The sequence below is a fragment of the Panicum virgatum genome, chromosome 1N (genome assembly GCF_016808335.1).
Source record: "Panicum virgatum strain AP13 chromosome 1N, P.virgatum_v5, whole genome shotgun sequence".
In the NCBI taxonomy this organism is placed as follows: Eukaryota; Viridiplantae; Streptophyta; class Magnoliopsida; order Poales; family Poaceae; genus Panicum; species Panicum virgatum.
This window is the reverse complement of record NC_053145.1, coordinates 4,462,163-4,480,890: the sequence shown is the minus strand read 5'-3', so window position 1 is coordinate 4,480,890 and position 18,728 is coordinate 4,462,163. Positions and strand designations below refer to the sequence as shown.

General features: G+C 49.0%; 1 protein-coding gene across 3 annotated transcripts; it reads right to left on the bottom strand.

The window, feature by feature from the left end:
* Positions 1–5,812: 5,812 nt before the first annotated feature.
* Positions 5,813–14,519, bottom strand: LOC120654715 (nudC domain-containing protein 2-like). Of its 3 annotated transcripts, none has more exons than XM_039932329.1 (7): positions 14,018–14,519; positions 12,552–12,841; positions 12,383–12,479; positions 10,653–10,704; positions 10,470–10,518; positions 6,736–6,878; positions 5,813–6,198 (listed from the first exon to the last, which is right to left on the bottom strand). In XM_039932329.1, exons 2-7 carry the CDS (start codon positions 12,598–12,600, stop codon positions 6,112–6,114), a joined length of 477 nt encoding a protein of 158 aa, XP_039788263.1. In that variant the 5' UTR covers positions 12,601–12,841; positions 14,018–14,519; the 3' UTR covers positions 5,813–6,111. The 3 variants fall into 3 exon arrangements, with proteins under 3 accessions (XP_039788263.1, XP_039788265.1, XP_039788264.1); XM_039932331.1 differs by having other exon boundaries at positions 12,552–12,836; XM_039932330.1 differs by lacking the exon at positions 14,018–14,519 and adding an exon at positions 13,731–13,931.
* Positions 14,520–18,728: the final 4,209 nt, after the last annotated feature.

Genomic DNA, 18,728 nt, shown 5'->3' with positions numbered 1-18,728 from the left:
GCCGCGCCGCTGTGCACGCGGAGGCACCGCCCACGCCCGGGGAGCCGCAGCCCAAGGCGCTGCGCCGTGGGCCCCTTGCGCGGGAGCCGGGAGGAGGCCGTGCCCCTTCGGGGGAGGAGGCCGCGAGCCCCGGGGAGCCGCAGCCCAAGGCGCTGCGCCGTGGGCCCCTTGCGCGGGAGCCGGGAGGAGGCCTCGCCCCTGCGGCGGCGGAGGCCGCGAGCCGTGGGGCCCCTGCGCCCTTGCGCGGGAGGAGGGAGGAGGCCGCATCGCTTTGAGGGAGGAGGGCGCGCGGAGAAGGTCGTGGCGCGATGGCAAAAGTGGAGTCGCGGTCTACGTGCTCCATGGCGCTGGTGGAAGCAGGCACCGGGCGGACGGGCCGGGGCGCAAACCGCGCCGCGCTGTGGGCCCCTGCGGGGGAGAGGAGGCCTGCGCGGAGAGAAAAGCAGGTGCGCGCCAGGCGAACGGGCGGGGGGGGGGGGGAGACTGCGCCGCATGTCGTGGGCCCCGGCAGCTCTGTGCGGGAGAGGAGGCCTGCGTGGAGAGGAGGCCGCACCCCTGCGCACGGAGAAGGTCGCGGTGAACGGCTGATCGACACGCGTCCATCTTTTTGCGTGAACAGCGGAGGGAGAAGCAAACGGGGGCAGGTTTTAACAATTTTGATTATTGATCCCCATTTGATGTATGTCTAGTTGCCTTGGTGTGTATGTTTTTCGTTTGGTGGGGGCATATGCTCTAGCGGCAGCACACCACTTAGCGACATCCTACCGAGCGCTTGGCCCCCTTTCTTCTATAGCCGCTTATGATTCCGCTTCGATACGCATCATCTAACATTGCAATATATTATTTGCTTTGTATGTTTCCTTCCGTAGACAATGAGGATCTTCTACAAGATGAGTAAGGAGGTCCTTCAGGTGAATGTCATCATCCTCGCGTTGTTCATCTTCGGCCTTAGCATATCCCTATCATTGTAGTCATTGGTCGAGCCAGCGAACACGTGTGCCGCGCACTACCAATTTTACAACAGGTGGCATTTATCCACTACTTCCTCCTCTTTGCAATCATGGCATCATGCTACCTGGCAAGGCAGGTATGTCTAGTTGCCTTGGTGTGTATGTTTTTCGTTTGGTGGGGGGATATGTTCTAGCGGCAGCACACCACTTAGCGGCATCCTGCCGAGCGCTTGGCCCCTTTCTTCTATAGCAACTTATGATTCCGCTTTGATACGCATCATCTAACATTGCAACATATCATTTGCTTTGTATGTTTCCTTCCGTAGACAATGATGATCTTCTGCAAGACGAGTAAGGAGGTCCTTCAGGTGAATGTCATCATCCTCGCGTTGTTCATCTTCGGCCTTAGCATATCCCTATCATCGTAGTCATTGGTCGAGCCGGCGAACACGTGTGCCGCGCACTACCAATTTTACAACAGGTGGCATTTATCCACTACTTCCTCCTCTTTGCAATCATGGCATCATGCTACCTGGCAAGGCAGGTATGTCTAGTTGCCTTGGTGTGTATGTTTTTCGTTTGGTGGGGGGATATGCTCTAGCGGCAGCACACCACTTAGCGGCATCCTGCCGAGCGCTTGGCCCCCTTTCTTCTATAGCAACTTATGATTCCGCTTTGATACGCATCATCTAACATTGCAACATATCATTTGCTTTGTATGTTTCCTTCCGCAGACAATGAGCTTCCGTAGACAATGATGATCTTCGGCAAGACGAGTGAGGAGGTCCTTCAGGTGAATGTCATTGTCCTTGCGTTGTTCATCTTCGGCCTTAGCATATCCTATCATCGTAGTCATTGGTCGAGCCGGCGAACACGTGTGCCGCGCACTACCAATTTTACAACAGGTGGCATTTATCCACTACTTCTTCCTCTTTGCAATCATGGCATCATGCTACATGGCGAGCCAGGTGCTCCTTGCCGGCCGCAGAGGACGGTGAGTGGCGTGGCCGTGAAGCTGAGGATGCAGATCGAGCTCCTCCTTGTCATCGCCTTCTCCCCCGCTACGGCCGCTCTGGCGCTCTGAGTCTAGCCTTCTTCATCCTCTTCTCTCACCTCTTTCTCTTCTTCTCGTTCTCCCTTCACTTCCTCCTTCTTTAGCTCCCCATAGGGGGCTCGAGCCCCCCTGTCCTCCCTTAGATCCGCAACTGATCAGATGACATGGCATGAGGTAATAATTTGCAGTGGAGTTAGTTGTGTTAGTTATCTGATTGGTCATGCATATGCATGCCATGTCATGAGACTCCTGCCCCGTATGGGATCCATTTTTCTGTGTGTTAAGCGGGTCATAATGCCATGTCGTGAGATGCCTTGTGTGGATGTATATAATCTCAATCGATTTCATGTGGACTCTACCTCCTCATGATCTATATCTGCAATTTTTCCTTTTTTGCCATTTGTTTCTACAATGTTCCATTAAAATAATATTATTTAAAAAGATGGGAGGGGGCATATGCCTTATTTCTTATGTTGCTCTTTTCTTCATTAGGTTTGCTTGCTATATAGTCCTCGTCACTGATATTGTCACGGTCGCTTGGTTGCTCCCTTTTGCTCCTGTGGCTATCTTGTTCCCTGAAACTTTTATTATCATCAAAAGGTAGTGTAGTTAAATTTAGGTATGGAATATCTTCCGGTGGTATTTCAACATACATGGCATTGTTCTGTAGAAGGAATTATTAGTGTTATAAAATAATATTAACATTACTGAAAGAAGTAGAGTAGTGAACTAATAAATTTGAAACATACTTTCTCATCTATGGTGATCAGGTTTTGATGTTTAATTTGTCCATTCTTGTCACAGAATTCGCACACCCTTGATATGCACATACATATGTTCCAATTTTGTCCATGAGGATTTAACTCTATAAGTGTCGGGTATTAGTACACTACAACAAATATGACTTTTTGTGACGTATATCGCATGACAGCAGAGCTATTCATCATTATGGTAGTTTGATTTGTGACGTTTTGTATTGGGCACTATAGTTTAGTGACGAAAATGAGGTGCTAGTCGCTAACATGAACTGCAAATCATCACAAACGGATCCAGGTTCATATCTTGACGAATTTTATTGTGTCGTAAAGGATAATCAACAAATATCACAAATCTATGACAAATTTGCATTACCAATTCGTCATAAAAAATTCAAACAAATGAGAAGTAGATCCCATATAGATTTTCATTGGACGGTCAAACCTATAACGTCATTTGCAAATTCAAATATCCTACAACTAATCCAACACCAGGATTTGGTTACCTTGGGCGATATATTGATCATATATCAAAAATAACCGAGGTAAAATGGAGAAAAATAGATTCTTTAGGTACTTGAGCCCGGGTCTAAGAGTCTAAAAAACACCTAGCTCACCACTGCGCCAAAACATACTATGACAGTATAGATCGTAGGGTAGGGACGTGCTACGCCTCCACATTCCCCGTTGCGCAAATCGCGCGGCAAGACCGACCCGCCCGCAGAGGAGGAGGGTGGCGAGGATAGGCCCAGGCTGGCCCACAACAACTAGAGCGGTAGAGGATACAAGACTCTATCTCACTCACTCTCTTTTGTACTATGTTCCCTCCCTTGTCGTATAAAGGTGAGAGAACGGGCTCCCGCAGGGGGAGACCCCCCGCGCACACACACATTTTCCTCTTTGGAAGAGGCACCGCAGGAGCTCTGATCAATTTGAGCTCTCTGACGATCCCGACCAGACGATAGATTAGTTTTTCACACTCCTACACCAGAGACTTGGGACTCCCATCCCTCTCTCGACCGTTTGTATACCCCTACTGAAAATCAGTGCAAGATACACGAGCTACCACGAACTGGACGTAGGGTATTACGCTTCCGAACAGTCCAAACCAGTATAATCCTTGTGTCTTCTCGCACCATCTGCCCCTAAACACACAATACACGAGAATCACTAGTCGATGATAAAAAACACCGACAATAAGCATATTAGTCGCCGTTTTCATGAAAATACGTTAGATAATATTTCTGGATACATTGCATCTTAATGAATTGTGTTCATTTTAAAAATGGCCTAATTAGCTTCCTGCTTAATTGTTGCAAGGATGCTTTTGTTTGCTGAGGTGCTGCTGATTAATGATAGGGTACTTCATTTTTTAATTTCTATTTGATAGGAGGGAGTGCACCAGGATTTTAGAGACTCATCGACCGGTCCTCCGAAAGATAAGGATTAAGGAAGCGCACGTTACGGAGTCCCGGCTGCTGCAACGTCTCTTTACTGATCTTGGTGCATTTCTTGCACTAGGAAGGTGGCCACCTCACCGCGAATTCCTCGACCGGCCGATCAGCCGATACAGATGGGGTGTAAATTGTGCAAAAGAACCTCTCAAAACTTTGGTAAAATCAACCTGCAGTCTATGGATCTCAATTTTGTAAAAGAGCTCCTAACTTTGTGAATGTCAATTTTACAAAGGACCCTCTAAATTTTAACGAAATCAACACGCACTCTATAAATGACAATTTTATGAAAACCCCCTCGATTTCAGCAAAACCAATCTATATTCCACGAACATCAAATTCATAGTAAACGCTCCAGACTTTGCGAAACCAACCCCCTTAATGTGTATCGGTGACGAGTTGAATCGTCTCACATGTTTACACGCTGCATATACCACAACAGTAATACCTATGATGACTGTCACATACAAGCCTTCTCGCTAAAGACGCGTGGACGATCCATAGACATATTTCAACAGTTTAACAACCCAAATCAAATTTGACCGAGCCTGCAATAAAACTTTACAAGAACGAATATATACGTGCATGATGGACCTCTTGGGGGGCGCCAACAGCACAGTATTTTTCTAGTTAGATCAAATTCAGAACAAGTCAATGCATGTCCAGCCGCCGGCCTCCATCTCCCTGAAGCCCAGCCATTGAGCCATGTAAGAAGGCCAAGCGGCCCTTGCACCTGCAAGGATGTGCTGACTCTCCTCAATAGAATTTATTACAAGAGTGGATGGGAAAAGCTTCTTGAAAAATCATGTATATTATGCTTATGCTCAAACCTTTTGGTACCTCCTACGGCTGCCACTACACTTGGATGAGCATGAAACGTCTGCCCACTCCCCACCTCTTTAACTCTTTTTTAGGGACATGGCAGCTAGCTATAAAGAGCATGTACCTAGGAGCACAAAAGTAAGCTTGAGGGCGCATTTAGTTCCCAAAAATTTTCACCTCGAAATTTGTGTCTCTCTTTTTGGACACATGTATGGAGTACTAAATGTAGTTAAACAATAAAACTAATTGTACAGTTTGGATGTACACGGCGAGATGAATCTTCTGAGCCTAATTAGTGCATGATTAGCTATAAATGCTACAGTAACCCCTTGTGCTAATGATGCGGTCAAAGGCCTCAAAAGATTCGTCTCGCGATTTCCAGGTGAGTTCTGAAATTAGTTTTTTAATTAGTGTCCGAAAAATTCTCCCGATATCTGGTCAAACTGTTGATTTGACAACCAAAAATTTTTGGTTTGGGAACTAAACGCGCGCTGAAGGGAACAGAGCTAGGGTAAATCCGATTACGAGTGTGTAAAGAGAAGCGAGAATGAATGAGTATCAAACGGCCGGCAATTAAAAATTTAAGGCATTGCAACATTCCATAAACCAATTTAGGCCTTGTGGCTGTGGCTGATAGCTAATGCTGATTTGTTATGAAAAAAAAATACTGCTGACTGACTAGTAGCTGATGCTGATTTAGTGTGAGAAAATCACTGCTGGCTAATTAGCTAACAAGCTAAGCAAACAGGGTGAATAAGGTCCGGAATAAATCCTATATGACCAAACAACTGCCACGTCATCAATTCTCCCAGATACTGATTCATCAACGAGCAGTCGAGCACCGAATGATGACCCTATAGCTATAAGCTCGGGGCTAAACAAGCACAGGTTGCCCGGTTCAGGAATATTTACAATCAGCTGAACTCACAGAGTCATGGAATGGGGTCACACATCATTATTTCAAAGGTAAACACCAACCAATTTACATAAGAATTAGGTACAGCCGCTGCATCTAACAAGATGCCGAAGATAGCTGCAGGAAAGTAGCAAGAATTATGCCGTTCAGGCTGGACGTTTCAGTCAGAGCGTATTCCACCCATGAAGGTCCTTGGGTCAGGGCAGGTTCCACTGAACTGAGCCTGAGAAAAGTCGAACCCTGGGTTCTACACATGGGTAAATAACAGAATTAGAAAATGTAAATGCACATTCAAGCTGGAAACGCATATGGTAAGGCTAGAACACGTCATGTTGGATTTTCACATCAACCAATTTCTTTTGAAATACACATCATTTCAGTTCTCAAAAGGATCCTACAAAAAGTTGGCATGATCATTACTTAAAGCCAGGGTAACCTCATTTATATTCACAAAATCAGAGTCACAAAACTGCTAAATGCTAATAACTGCCAACAGCCTGGACATAGTATCCTAAAAATGGCTCATTCAGGGTAATTTTGACAAGTACATTGTCTAGGGAAAGGGATGAAGTATCAACTTTCCACGTGCACACTACTAAAGACAAAACATGTTCCAACCACTTGTCTACCCCATCAAGCTGTCAGATCATATGTCAGTAGTCAGATGATCATATGTGAGTTATAAACACTTAAGATAACTGAAAATACTAGGCTCCAACAGCAAAGCATGACCGAATATATGAAAAAAGGGATGCACACGGCTAGTACAAAAAGTTGGCTGTACCTCTTCTTGAAACCTTTGCAGCATAAGCCGTTTTTGCTCTTGATCTGCAGCATACGGATCCAAAAGACCTTGCCCTTGTATTGGAGATGACCATGTCTTCCCTTTCTCCCTTTTTTGCAGTGTGATATGCATCTCACTATCCTCTGTATTGTTATCACCATCCTCCAAGTTAATAACTAATTTAAGTGGGAAAGGTGCTGCTGACTTAAATGCCAATACAGAATCTCCATACAACTATGTGTGAGTGGCTGCAGGTTCTTGTAACAATATACTTATGCATCAATATATATTAAAAAAACAATCTCATGCTACAATACTATCGCTAACAACCCACAAGGACTGGCTGTTCTAAAATTCACCACAGCACAAAACATCCTGATTGCTACATGTAGCAAAAGGGCATCCCCAAATTCACCTGCTCTGCAGACTGAAACGTGCAGCATTTAATTAAATAATGGCAAATTGGGAGAAAGAATCTATTTCCCTAATCCCTATGCCCCTAATTGGCCGTGCAAGTGAACTAAACCAACAAACATATTTATAAGAGATCTGTTAGACAGTTGTATGTGTGCATGCGTGATGGGCCCAAGCGTGTGTTGCGCCTGGGCTTGGGCCGGCTCCTGCGCCGTGCCTTGTTGATTAGGCTAAGCAAGGGGATCTCTGATTGGTATATTCTATAAACCTCTCATCCCCTTGCCTATATATGTAACACACCTGTTAACCCTAATCAATCAATCTTTCCACGCAATCTCTATTGCTTTCATGGTATCAAGAGACCGGGATCTCGATCCCGCTTCCGCAACCTAGGGCGCCGCCCCCGGCGCCACAAGTGCGCGACTCCCTCGCGCCACGCCCACCCTCGCACCAGCCCTCTCCAGCCATCACTGCCATCTCGCACCGCCCCCCTCGCCGTTGCTACCCGATGGACGGCTCCGCTGATGCCGACGCCGCGCGTCAGAAGATCTGCCAGGCCCGCCTCGCCGAGTGCGCTGCCGCCCTTGCGCGCGCCACGGAGGCCGAGAAGGAGGCCGCCGCCGCCTCCAAGGAGCGTGACGACGCGGCCACCCGTGCACGCGCCACCCTGGACCGCGCTGCCCGCGAGCACAAGGCCACCGCCGCCGCCAGCAACCACACGGATGAATCAGTGTCTGTGCACTGCGAGTGTCCCGGCGAACTCCACGGCACCCTGCTTCTCCACGAGGCCGCCGCCCTCCTCAATCTACATGCCAAAGCCGTCGTTGTGCAGAACATCCGAAGTCTCGTCCTCGACGTCAACTCCGGCAGCTACTCCAAGTGGCGTGAGCAGTTTCTTCTCACCCTAGGGAAGTACTCGTTGCAGGATCACGTCCTCCAAGACGACCCCCCGCGCCCCTCTCCGGACTGGTGCGCATGGACTGTGTCGTCCGGTCCTGGCTCCATGGCACCCTCTCCAGCGACCTCGTCGACATCGTCATGGCCCGGAGCGCCTAGGGCGCCACAGCACCGTGCCTTGTTGATTAGGCTAGGCAAGGGGATATCTGATTGGTATATTCTATAGGATAAAGTCCATTTTTGGCCATCCAACTCCAAAACCGGGTAGCCTTGACCATCCAACTCTCAAAACCGGTCACATTTGGCCATCCTAGTGGTTTTGATTGTGGTTTTGCTGACGTGGACGCCACATGGCGGTGGGGCCCACCTGTCAGCCCTTCTCTCCCCCTTCTCTCTCTTTCTTCTCTCCTCTCCCCCTCCTCTCACCCTGCATCAGCCGCCGCCCTGCCCCCGCGCACCTCTCCAACTCGCCAAGCCGGCGGTGCGGGCCCGCGGCGGAGCTCGAGCGGTGCTGGCAGGGCAGGCAGGGCAGGCCGCCGCCACGCGCCGAGCCCCGGCCATGGCTTGAGCTCGAGGCTGCCCTGTCGCCGCCGCCGCTCAGAGGGGCCGCCCGCTCGCCTTCCCGCGCGTTCCTCGAGGACCTCGGGGTGCCGTCCATGCGTCCCTGCCCCTGCTCGCCCCGCGGGCCACCCTGCTCCTCTATGCCGCCGTCGATCCCGGGAGAGCAGGGGGCGGTGGCGGCGCAACCTTCTCCCCCACCGCCGGCCGCCCTCAATTCGTTGTCTCTGGTGAGGTTCCCTTCAATTTCTTGCGCAGGGAGCTTCCCCGTCCTCTCCTCGCCCGATTCCAGTCCTCACCCGGTCGATTCCCCTACCGCAGGTCGTCCTCAGCGGAGCTCCATCGCCACCGCCGCCAGACGTCGTCGACCCGCCTCCTCGCCGCCACTCCCCACGCTGAGCTTGGCCGGTGAGCTTCACCGTGCCCTTGGCCAGCTCCACTAGCCTCCTGGCCGCCTACCCCCGCCGGCCGCCGCGCCAAGCCGTCGCGCCGCGCGTGCGCCGCGAGTGTGGGCGCTGCGTGCGCCGCGAGTGTGGGCGCTGCGTGCGCCACGGGACGCGCTCGCTCGCTGGGCTCCGAGAGGAGCTCGGCTTGGCTCTGGGAGGGAAGAGGAGTGGAGAGGGAAGCGGGAGGCATCGACGCGAAGCAAGTGAGGGGAGAGCTGGGTAGGAGAGGGCGCGGGGTGAAGGACACAACGCTCGTCGTGGTGGCCGGCAAGGCCGCGTGCGGCGCGCCGGGAGGGCTCGCGCATGGCCGAGACGTGGCCGAGGCGATGGGACGGGGCGGTGGCGGGCGCAGGCTGGTCAGGGCGTCGTCCTTGGCGTGGCTTGGCCGTCAGGCATCGCCGGCCACCTGTGCCGGCGGCCTCTGCCGCGGCACAGAACAGGGGAGGGTGAGGGAGAGGAGAGAAGAAAGAGAGAGAAGGGGGAGAGGAGGGCTGACAGGTGGGCCCCATAGCCATGTGGCGTCCACGTCAGCACAACCACACTCAAAACCACCAGGATGGCTAAATGTGACCGGTTTTGAGAGTTGGATGGTCAAGGCTACCCGGTTTTGGAGTTGGATGGCCAAAATCAAACTCGGGCAAGAATTGGATGGCCAAAAATGGACTTTACCCTATTCTATAAACCTCTCATCCCCTTGCCTATATATGTAACACACCTGTTAACCCTAATCAATCAATCTTTCCACGCAATCTCTATTGCTTTCAAGATCAAGTAGTAAAAGCTTGTTAGTCTTTCTACTTCCCCACTAACTCAGATTTCAAAAAAAAAATATATATATAGCCAATGGGTGCAGCAAAGCAACCTCAAAGACAAAGGAATCTCATTATTACTACCTCCATTCTCAAAGATGTTGATTTTGCATGCATGCAGTTAAACTTTGACGTCTTTGGCCAGTAATATACACAATCAATAAGATTTCCAACATGAAAATGATACTTCTTTTGTCATGAAGGATCAAAGATAAGTGTTGGAGACATAGCTGTTATCTAAAATGGCAAGTAAAAAAACAAATGATACCAATTCAGGAGCATTTTTATCCACCGACGGTTTCTGCTTTCTAGTTCTGAACTAACCCTGACCAAGACTAAAACCAGCCAATAATGTACAAAAGTTACCACGAAAGCTGCTGATTAACTAACCACTACATTGAATTGGTGAGATCACCAAGCCAATTCGACAATTAGCAGGGCAATTAGCTCGCATTACGGATGAATTAAACAGAACAATAATTTTACTAACTGTCTTCAAATAATGTCAGAAATGATACACAAATCAATGTCTAGATCCAGAGGCCATCAAATTTCACAAATCCACACAGTGAAAACAATAAATTGCAGAGGTGATGGAATTGGGACGCACCTATTGTCCAGAACGAGGAGTCTGTCTTCACGGGGTGCGCCATGTCGTGCTGCAAAAGCACCCAAAAAAGGGCATAAATCCCCAACCACACGCAACAAAATTCAAGGGGGGAAAGGAAAACATCTATCAACAGGTAATCGAGTGGAACCGAATGTCAATGGGAGATTGAGGAGAAGCACTGACGTTGAGGTATGACGGGTTGCCACGGATGCCAACCTCCACGTGTCCCGCCTGGGTGGTGTTGGACAGAATTGCACTGTCACGCTAATTTGTTGGAATCAAATCACTCAATTCCTTCCTTACTCTCTTAACTATCTTGAACACACACAAGAAGAATGAGAGATCACTCAAAAAAACTATATTAATCTTGTAGCCTCACACTACAAGCTTACACACAATGAAACACACTAGATTGTCGCAACCTAGAACAACTTGCTTGACCTTCACAACCAAGCACTACCACACTCTAGCTTGATCTTCACAATCAAGCTCTATATGCTCTATATCTCATGTTCTATATCACATACTCAACACATGATGGGTACATGTCCTTTTATAGGACTTACAAACCGTCATACAAACCTACAGCTCATTGCTAGCTAAGTACTAGCTGGTTCACTGTTTTTTCCAGCTCATGATCAAAACCAACTTACTAGCTAGTTCACTGTTTTTCCAGCTCATGATCAAAACTAACTTTGCCTTTCCTTTTCCATCAATATTGCTTCGTCAATGGTGTTGTTCAACGACATCAACAAGATGACCATGGAAGAGGCCATTGGGTCATTGAAAGCACATGAAGAGCTACTCAAGGGACGGGAGGTCCAAACAGAAGAGCAACTTCTCATGGCAAGAGCACAAAACTCGTCGCGAGGACGAGGGCGTGGCCGTGGAGGTGGCGAAGGGCGCAAAGACAAAAGCAAGGTGAAATGCTACAACTGTCAAGATTTTGGACATTATGCTTGGGAATGTCCTAAGAAAGGAAAGGAGGAGAAGGCTTTGATTGCTGAAGGCTATGCCAGCGACGAACCTACTCTTCTCTGATGCTACTAGTAAGTGAGGGTGGTGTGATGCTACCAGAAGACGATGGCGGTGTGATGCTGCTAGCAAGTGAAGGTGGTGTGATGCTGCTTAATAGATGACAGCGGTGTGATATCGCTAGGAGGAGATGATAGTGTGAAACTACTAAGAAGATTGTGGCATGAAGCCATGATGGAGTGATAGTGGTGTGAGGCTGCTAGGATGAGATGCGGGTGATCCGCATCGAAGAATTGATATGACAAGATTAGGGGGGTGAATGTTGGAAATAATCTTGTCATAAGAAATGTGTAGATGCATCTACATGAATCTATGGGCATAAGTTGTCAAAGTCAAAATGAAATTGACAGCTAGTAGTTTCTAGTGTTAGCTAGAGCATAGCTGTATCTAGAGGTAATCAACTTGAGGTTTACTACTGCAAGGATCAAGAACATGCAGTGAATGCATGGAAGCAAAGGAAAGGCAAAGTTGGTTTTGATCATGAGCTGGAAAAAACAGTGAACCAGCTAGTACTTAGCTAGCAATGAGCTGTAGGTTTGTATGACGGTTTGTAAGTCCTATAAAAAGACATGTACCCCTCATGTGTTGAGTATGTGATATAGAACATGAGATATAGAGCATATAGAGCTTGATTGTGAAGATCAAGCTAGAGTGTGGTAGTGCTTGGTTGTGAAGATCAAGCAAGTTGTTCTAGGTTGTGACAATCTAGTGTGTTTCATTGTGTGTAAGCTTGTAGTGTGAGGCTACAAGATTAATATAGTTTTTTTGAGTGATCTCTCATTCTTCTTGTGTGTGTTCAAGATAGTTAAGAGAGTAAGGAAGAAATTGAGTGATTTGATTCCGACAAATTAGCGTGACAGTGCAATTCTGTCCAACAGATGGTGCAGCGGAAGAGCTTGGTGGGCACACCCTTGGGGAGCTCAATGTACATGTTCACCTCCTCCAGTGTCTGGTCCCACTCGAACACCTTCTGCCCTAGGTCAGAACGGGTAGGGGCAGCCCTGGAGGAGGCAGACCGTGGAAGGTGCGATTGGGGAGGCAGCTCACCGTTGTGCATGAAGGTGTGGCGCTTCTCAGGGGCCAGCTTCTCCGACATGGCTGACACTGGGGTTGGAGCAATGCTCTAGCTATCCTGATGCTTCTAGAAGGTTCTGGACTCTAGGGCGCCTGAGACCCAGCTCAAGAACGGGGTTACGTGCCCTCGAAGACTGCTCAAATGCCACTTCTTTCCTACTCTAATAACGAAATACATCGATAAACTGCCAGGGCCCAAGAGGTTGCCCTTCCTGGTATCCCTTTGTTGCCTCGTAGGTGTGCAGATGCCTCCTCCTTCTATCCTGGAAGTACAATGGTATCAGAGAGGAGACAAAGGTTACAAGCAAGAGTTATAAAAAAAGGAGGAGCAAGACATGACCTATGGCTATTATTCTAGTCCAGACTGGTTATTATTGTTGTTACAGAATGTGTCTGATGAGCAATGTGATCTAATAAGACTCGCATTTTATTTTTAGCGACAATAACAATTTTGCATCATTATGGTTCTACATAGGTTGGGGTCTTCTATCCATTTCTTGCTAAGCTATTGGATCACGCTGATGGAAATTTGACGACATGAAAATGATGCTATTAGAAGGGTAAGGGTCTTGCTGGATCATGGTAGACCTAACCAAAATATTAAAACTGTTGAGGAGCAGTACATGGATTACTCCTAGAAATGGCTAGGTAAAAGTAAATGTATCTAGAGCCTTTCCTGGAGCAAATTGGGGATCAAGAAGCTGGTATGTTGGCCCAGGTTTATTACAGTGCTATATGCTTTTCAGCATGGCTTGTTTTATTCCACTGTTTGAGTCCTACAGATAAATATAGAAAATCAAACTATACAGCAATGTATTTACAAATATTCAATGCAACCAAATTATGAACAGCCACATAAACCTGAAAGTTAAATTCCATCACTTGAATGGCAATGGCAATGGCAATATAAAGCTTGGCATGTCATCCGCTATCTAGTAAGTTGCGTTGTAGGTCATATGCACAAGGACCAGTTCAATATTAATGCATTCATCTTGATAACTAAAGTACTACTATTCTGCATCATAAGGTTCAATGCTGAGTGTCCATGGGTAGTGTCTAGAGGAGAGAGAAGACAATAAATATCCATTAGACATAACCTTCTCCAATGCTAAGTGTCTATGGCAGTTTCCAAAGGAAAAAAAAGATAGTTACCTTCAGGCATGTACAATGATCAGCTATGGCAAATTTCTTGTGTAGCCAAGAAGAAGAGGAACACTAGATCAGTTATCAGCAGCACGAATTGATTCTACCAACTCGCTAGCTCTACTTGATTCCATTTATTTACTTGAACACTAGGAAGGGGACGAAATCCAATTATTTGACAGAGAGGGGGGGGGGGGCGAGAAGGGAAGAAAGTGATTGCTGAATCGCCACTGGCTGGCTGCAGATGTCCCACTGGTGGACGTTACTGAATAATGTGCCGACAATCAAGGACTAACCTGTTTGGCTCTTGGCTGCTTCTACGAGCACGTGCGGCGGGGATCCGCCTGCGCACGGCGACGCACCGGCGTGCCGCCCTCCCGCTCCGACGCGCCGCCGCAAGGCCGCACCGCTGGGACGCACGCTAGCAGGCAGCGGCACGCCAAGCCGCTAGCGCCGACCGCACGGACAGTCGCCAGTCGGGCACAGCGCGCGCAGCTGATTCAGCCTCCAGGCACCGCCACTGGTGGGTTTGTCCGCCGCCGCCGCAGAGGTAGGGTCTGGCGGTGTCGCCGGAATGGAGGGGATGACCACGCCGCCGCGGGGCCCTTCGGGGTTGCTTGATTGCTTCCTCCTCGGGCGGCAACGACGGCAGGAGGACCGCCGGCTCTTGGAGCACCACCTGCGTCAGGGCGGAGGCGGGTACAGCAGATCGGGAGGTCGAGGAAAATGCGTTGGGAACTTGGGAAGAAACGATAGATCGATCGACCCGGTTGCCGGCACGCGACACCGTTTTTTTTTTCCTTTCGTTCTCTCCTTTCTTCACTTGCCATGCCACATCGGAATTTTATTTCGGTGGCATTCTAATAATTTTATAACGGAAATGCTAGCGTCAAGCGTCTAGTTTAAGAAAAGGGAAAATTCGATTCATACCACCACAATTCCGTGAAATTTGGTGTCATGTTGAAAATCATGCCACTCAATGGCATGATTTTCAACATGACACCCAATTTCAAGAAATTGGAGTGGCATGGATCCAACTGACCCTTAAGAAAAATGGGACGCTCCATCCCATGAATTTTTTACACGCAACTTGCTATATAGTTACGGACTGATATTGCAGCAAGAAAATCACTCCGATCTCAGTGACAGATGCTCCGGTGGAATTTTTATAGGAATTCCCTTCTTATACAGTCCCTTCTTCCTCGATTCTTAGGCGTATGAGCATTTTGTGCTTTTCTTCCGATATAGAGTGCGCACTTTCAAAGACTCGGACTGCAGTAATCATCATCCTCGGTACGAGGTGATGAATTAACTCATGGAAGCCGATGGATTTGGATTTGGCAAGGGAAAAATGGACGTCATGCAAGTTTTCGCAGCTTGAAAACCAAGCTGCATGCGGCCATGCAGGATCTCTAGGATCGAAGCGATGACTTTGTGCAAACCTCCACAACATTAATGCGAACCTTGGTCTCTATGACCCTACGCGACACGCCTAAGAATTGAGGAAGGAGGGAGTAATTTTTTGTTGCGACATATAAGGATGTTGCAATATAAGTTTAAGCTGATTATTAGTGTTGCTGTGGGAGTGCAGGTGGTTATTGGTATTGCAATAGTTATTTTAAGATTGTTCGAAGGTCGATCTACGATGTTGCAATAGTCTTCATCAGTATGTTTGAGGTGTAAGGTGCTGTTGCAACAATTATTTTAGATGTTGCATGAATTTATTGAAATGTTTCAAAAGTTGCTTTGGCATGTTGCACCTTTTCAATCTAATTGATTAATTCTATTTATTTTCTTATTTCTTTTAAAAAATTAATGTTACAATTGTTGTTTACAAACATCATAAATATAGTTTTTAAATGTTGCAAAATATAAGTGCTGATATTACGAAACTTATTTTTACACATGGTCCTTCTAATTGGATGTTGTCGGTGTCCTGACTCGGCGGTCCGGCACCAACTAGTAAAATGCTGTGTGATCCCTCACCCTGGATGGTTAATGCAAGAGGTAACACAGGAACGCACGGGTTTATCCTAGTTCCGGCCGCCGGGCCGTATGTCCAGCAAGGGTGTGCGAGTGCACTGTACTATCTTGCACCGGGGGTGTCTGTAGTAGGGGATACAAGTGAGGCGAGAGAGGGAGGGAAGCTCCCAAGTCCCTGCTAGAGGAGGTGATTGAGGCAAGTGCCAATATCGGGGCTCAAGAGAGCGGGTGTGTGTGTTCTGCGAGTTACGTGTGAGGGAATGATGATGAGATCGTCTAAAAGATGGTGTCCGCCTCCCCCTTTTATAGACACAAGGAGGGGCGGAGTACATGTACGGGGAGAGCTAAAGTCGTCGTCTTTTCCCCGAACCGGGGGTGCGCAGTGGGTGACTACTGTAAAAAGTACACTGTGGGGCGCTGAAGTGCATGGCGCCTGTAGCGAAAATGGCCTCTCATGCCATATTTCAATATAATGTTTTGGTGATTGATATAGACAACACAACACTTGGACTAATATGATTGTTAAGATGACAATTCTCAGGCTTTTAGGTTCAAGTGATGACAAAGAGAAGATAGGCGTAGCTAGGCCCGAAGGGCCGCACCTACGGTGGTTCCGCTTCGGTCCAAAGGACAAGAATTGAAGAGACCGTGTAGAAATCCAAGTCGAAAAGATCAAAACGAAGACAATTTGCTATCACAGGTTAAACCGATGATGAGCAAATTGCACTCATCGATGCAATGAACACAGAAGCTGCGAGCTAGGGTTTGGCACCGGATTAACCGGCGTTGGGTGTTTTACACTCACCGGTGTAATGGACTTGGGGGCCGAAGAAGTAGCAGGAGTTTTACAGGCACCGGTTAAGCTGGCGATGAAGGCAAAGTGAACGTCTGTGTAATTGTCCAGAGAGTTAGTTTTTCAGGAATCATGGGACAGTTACATTCACCGGTTAAACTAACAATACGTCGGTTAATTGCCCGTACAACTAACGGCTAGTTTTTCAAGTGGGCAGATTACCTTCACCGGTTGAACCGACGATGGCCATTGGAGGAGCATCGGATTAACCGGCGTTACGACTTTTTTCTGTCAGCTTTCCTCCAACAGCTAGTTTGAGGGGTTGAGCTATATATATGCCACCCCACGCCTCATTTGGTGTGTGCTGGAGTTGCCGAAGCCTACTACACTTGAAGAACACCTCCAACCACCATAGAGCATCATTGTACTTCATATAGGCTTAAGCACACTTGTGAGAGTGCTTAGCACTTGTTTAGGCATAGCTCTTGAGAGAGCAAGCTTGAGAGAAGTCTTGCTGCAGCAAGCAATCATTGTATTCGTCGTGTGACCCTCCGACTTGGTGTGGAGCGGCAACGACACTTTGTGCGGGGAAGGAGACCCCTCTTGGTGAGAAGCTCCGATAGTGAAGACGGTGCTGTTGGTGACGCTTTGAGAGAGACGGTGGCGGTGGCCTTGTCTTGGTGACTTGGCGCCACTTAGCCTTTGCTTGCCGGAAGCCTTGGTGGCGAACGCAAGACGGTGATCAAGCGAAGAGACTTGGCATCACACTTGTTCTTGTTGGACAAGTGGCCGTGGACGTAGGGAGGGACTTGGTGTCCTAACCGAACCACGTTAAATCGTGTGTCTTGGTGTCTTCACGGGAGTTTGCATATTCTCTCCCTTACCTATTTACTTACCGTATTACGTTTCCGCATTTACTCTATCTTACGTGACTTTACTTTCCTAGTTAGTTTGATTAGGATTGGCTATAGGTTGCAAGTCTTTTAGGGGTAAGTAGAGAGTAGCATAGATAAACCTTAGTCATAACTAGCATGTGTAGCACGTGTTAGGTTTATCTCATGCAAATAGATTGAGCCCTAGGATAGAAAGCGATTAGCGACCCTATTCACCCCCTCCTCCTCTAGGGTCGGACACCCCGGTGATCCTTACAGCACCGGGCGTGGCGGTTGTCCTAGGAGTCATCCTTGGTCTTGCGGAGATCACACCAGCATCCTGGCAGCTCCAGCAGGCGGCATGGTGGCTCCTGTAGAGGGTACCGTCCCCTGCACTTGACGTGGCGGCATTCCGAGGGTCCTGCAGGCAGGGGGCCTGATCGGGTCAAGGTTCGGGCCGCCCCCGAGGGTCGTGCCCATGCCGTTCGAGGGTTCCGCAGTAGAGAAAGTACGAGGAGTAGGCGGCACAGTGGAGGGAGCAGCGCCGAGCACGTCCGCACAGTGCGTCGCAAGTTCCCACAGTGTTGCTACAGCGCCGGGGAGCAGTGACCGGAGTTGGCGGACGGTACTCCGGGTGCTGTTGCTGTGCGGAGTGGTGGCCTTACGCCGTCTGACCCGGGTGCTGCAGCGGAGTTATTGGCATTTAATGCCTACATACGGCGGGCGGGTGAGCGGATGGGCCGTTTGTCCTTTCCGTCGAGGAGTGGCCTCGAGCGAGACGGAGCTGATCCGCTTTCCCGAGGGTAGGCTCGCTACCCTCGAGCGAGGCGGAGTTGGTGTGCTTCCCCGAGGGTAGGTTCGCCACCCTCAAGCGAAGCGGAGGTGCGGGGAGCTGTCGAGGGCCTCGGCGGGGAGCCCTCGAGCGAGGCGGAGATTGCCCCGCAGGTTCGAGGAGGACGCGAATGGGCCGCACTGTGTACGTGGGCCGTGGATTTGGGCTTCTTTGAGTCCTTTCCTTTCCTTCGGATCGGAGGGAGGCTGTAGGTCTTCGTGGGCCCGATTGCCTAACATATGCTTTGCGTTTTAAGGGTGATTTAGTCCCCTGGTTAGGGTGCCCCTAATCATAGTACCCGACAGTAGCCCCCGAGCCTTTGTAGGGATGAGCATCAGCCCTGCAGAGGCTTGACCCCTCGAGCGTTGTCGGAGGAAATTAGTCCGAGGTCGGGGTTCGTCGCTGGAGAAGCAGCGGGGAGGCTACTCCGAGTTGTCTATGCAGATTATAGTCGCCTCGAGCACTATGGCATTGCCGCTGGGGGCGTCGCCATCGTGCTGATGGGAGAGTCCGAGCTAGTCTGCAGA

Bases quoted from the DNA above. Each gene is read 5' to 3' on its own strand.
- LOC120654715 (XM_039932329.1), bottom strand. From the start codon at position 12,600: ATGTCGGAGAAGCTGGCCCCTGAGAAGCGCCACACCTTCATGCACAAC. The intron at 10,705-12,382 runs CTGTTGGACAGA...GTCCAACACCAC, and splicing joins AAGCTCTTCCGCTGCACCAT to CCAGGCGGGACACGTGGAGG. The intron at 6,199-6,735 runs GTACAGCCAACT...ACCCATGTGTAG, and splicing joins TGCAAAGGTTTCAAGAAGAG to AACCCAGGGTTCGACTTTTC.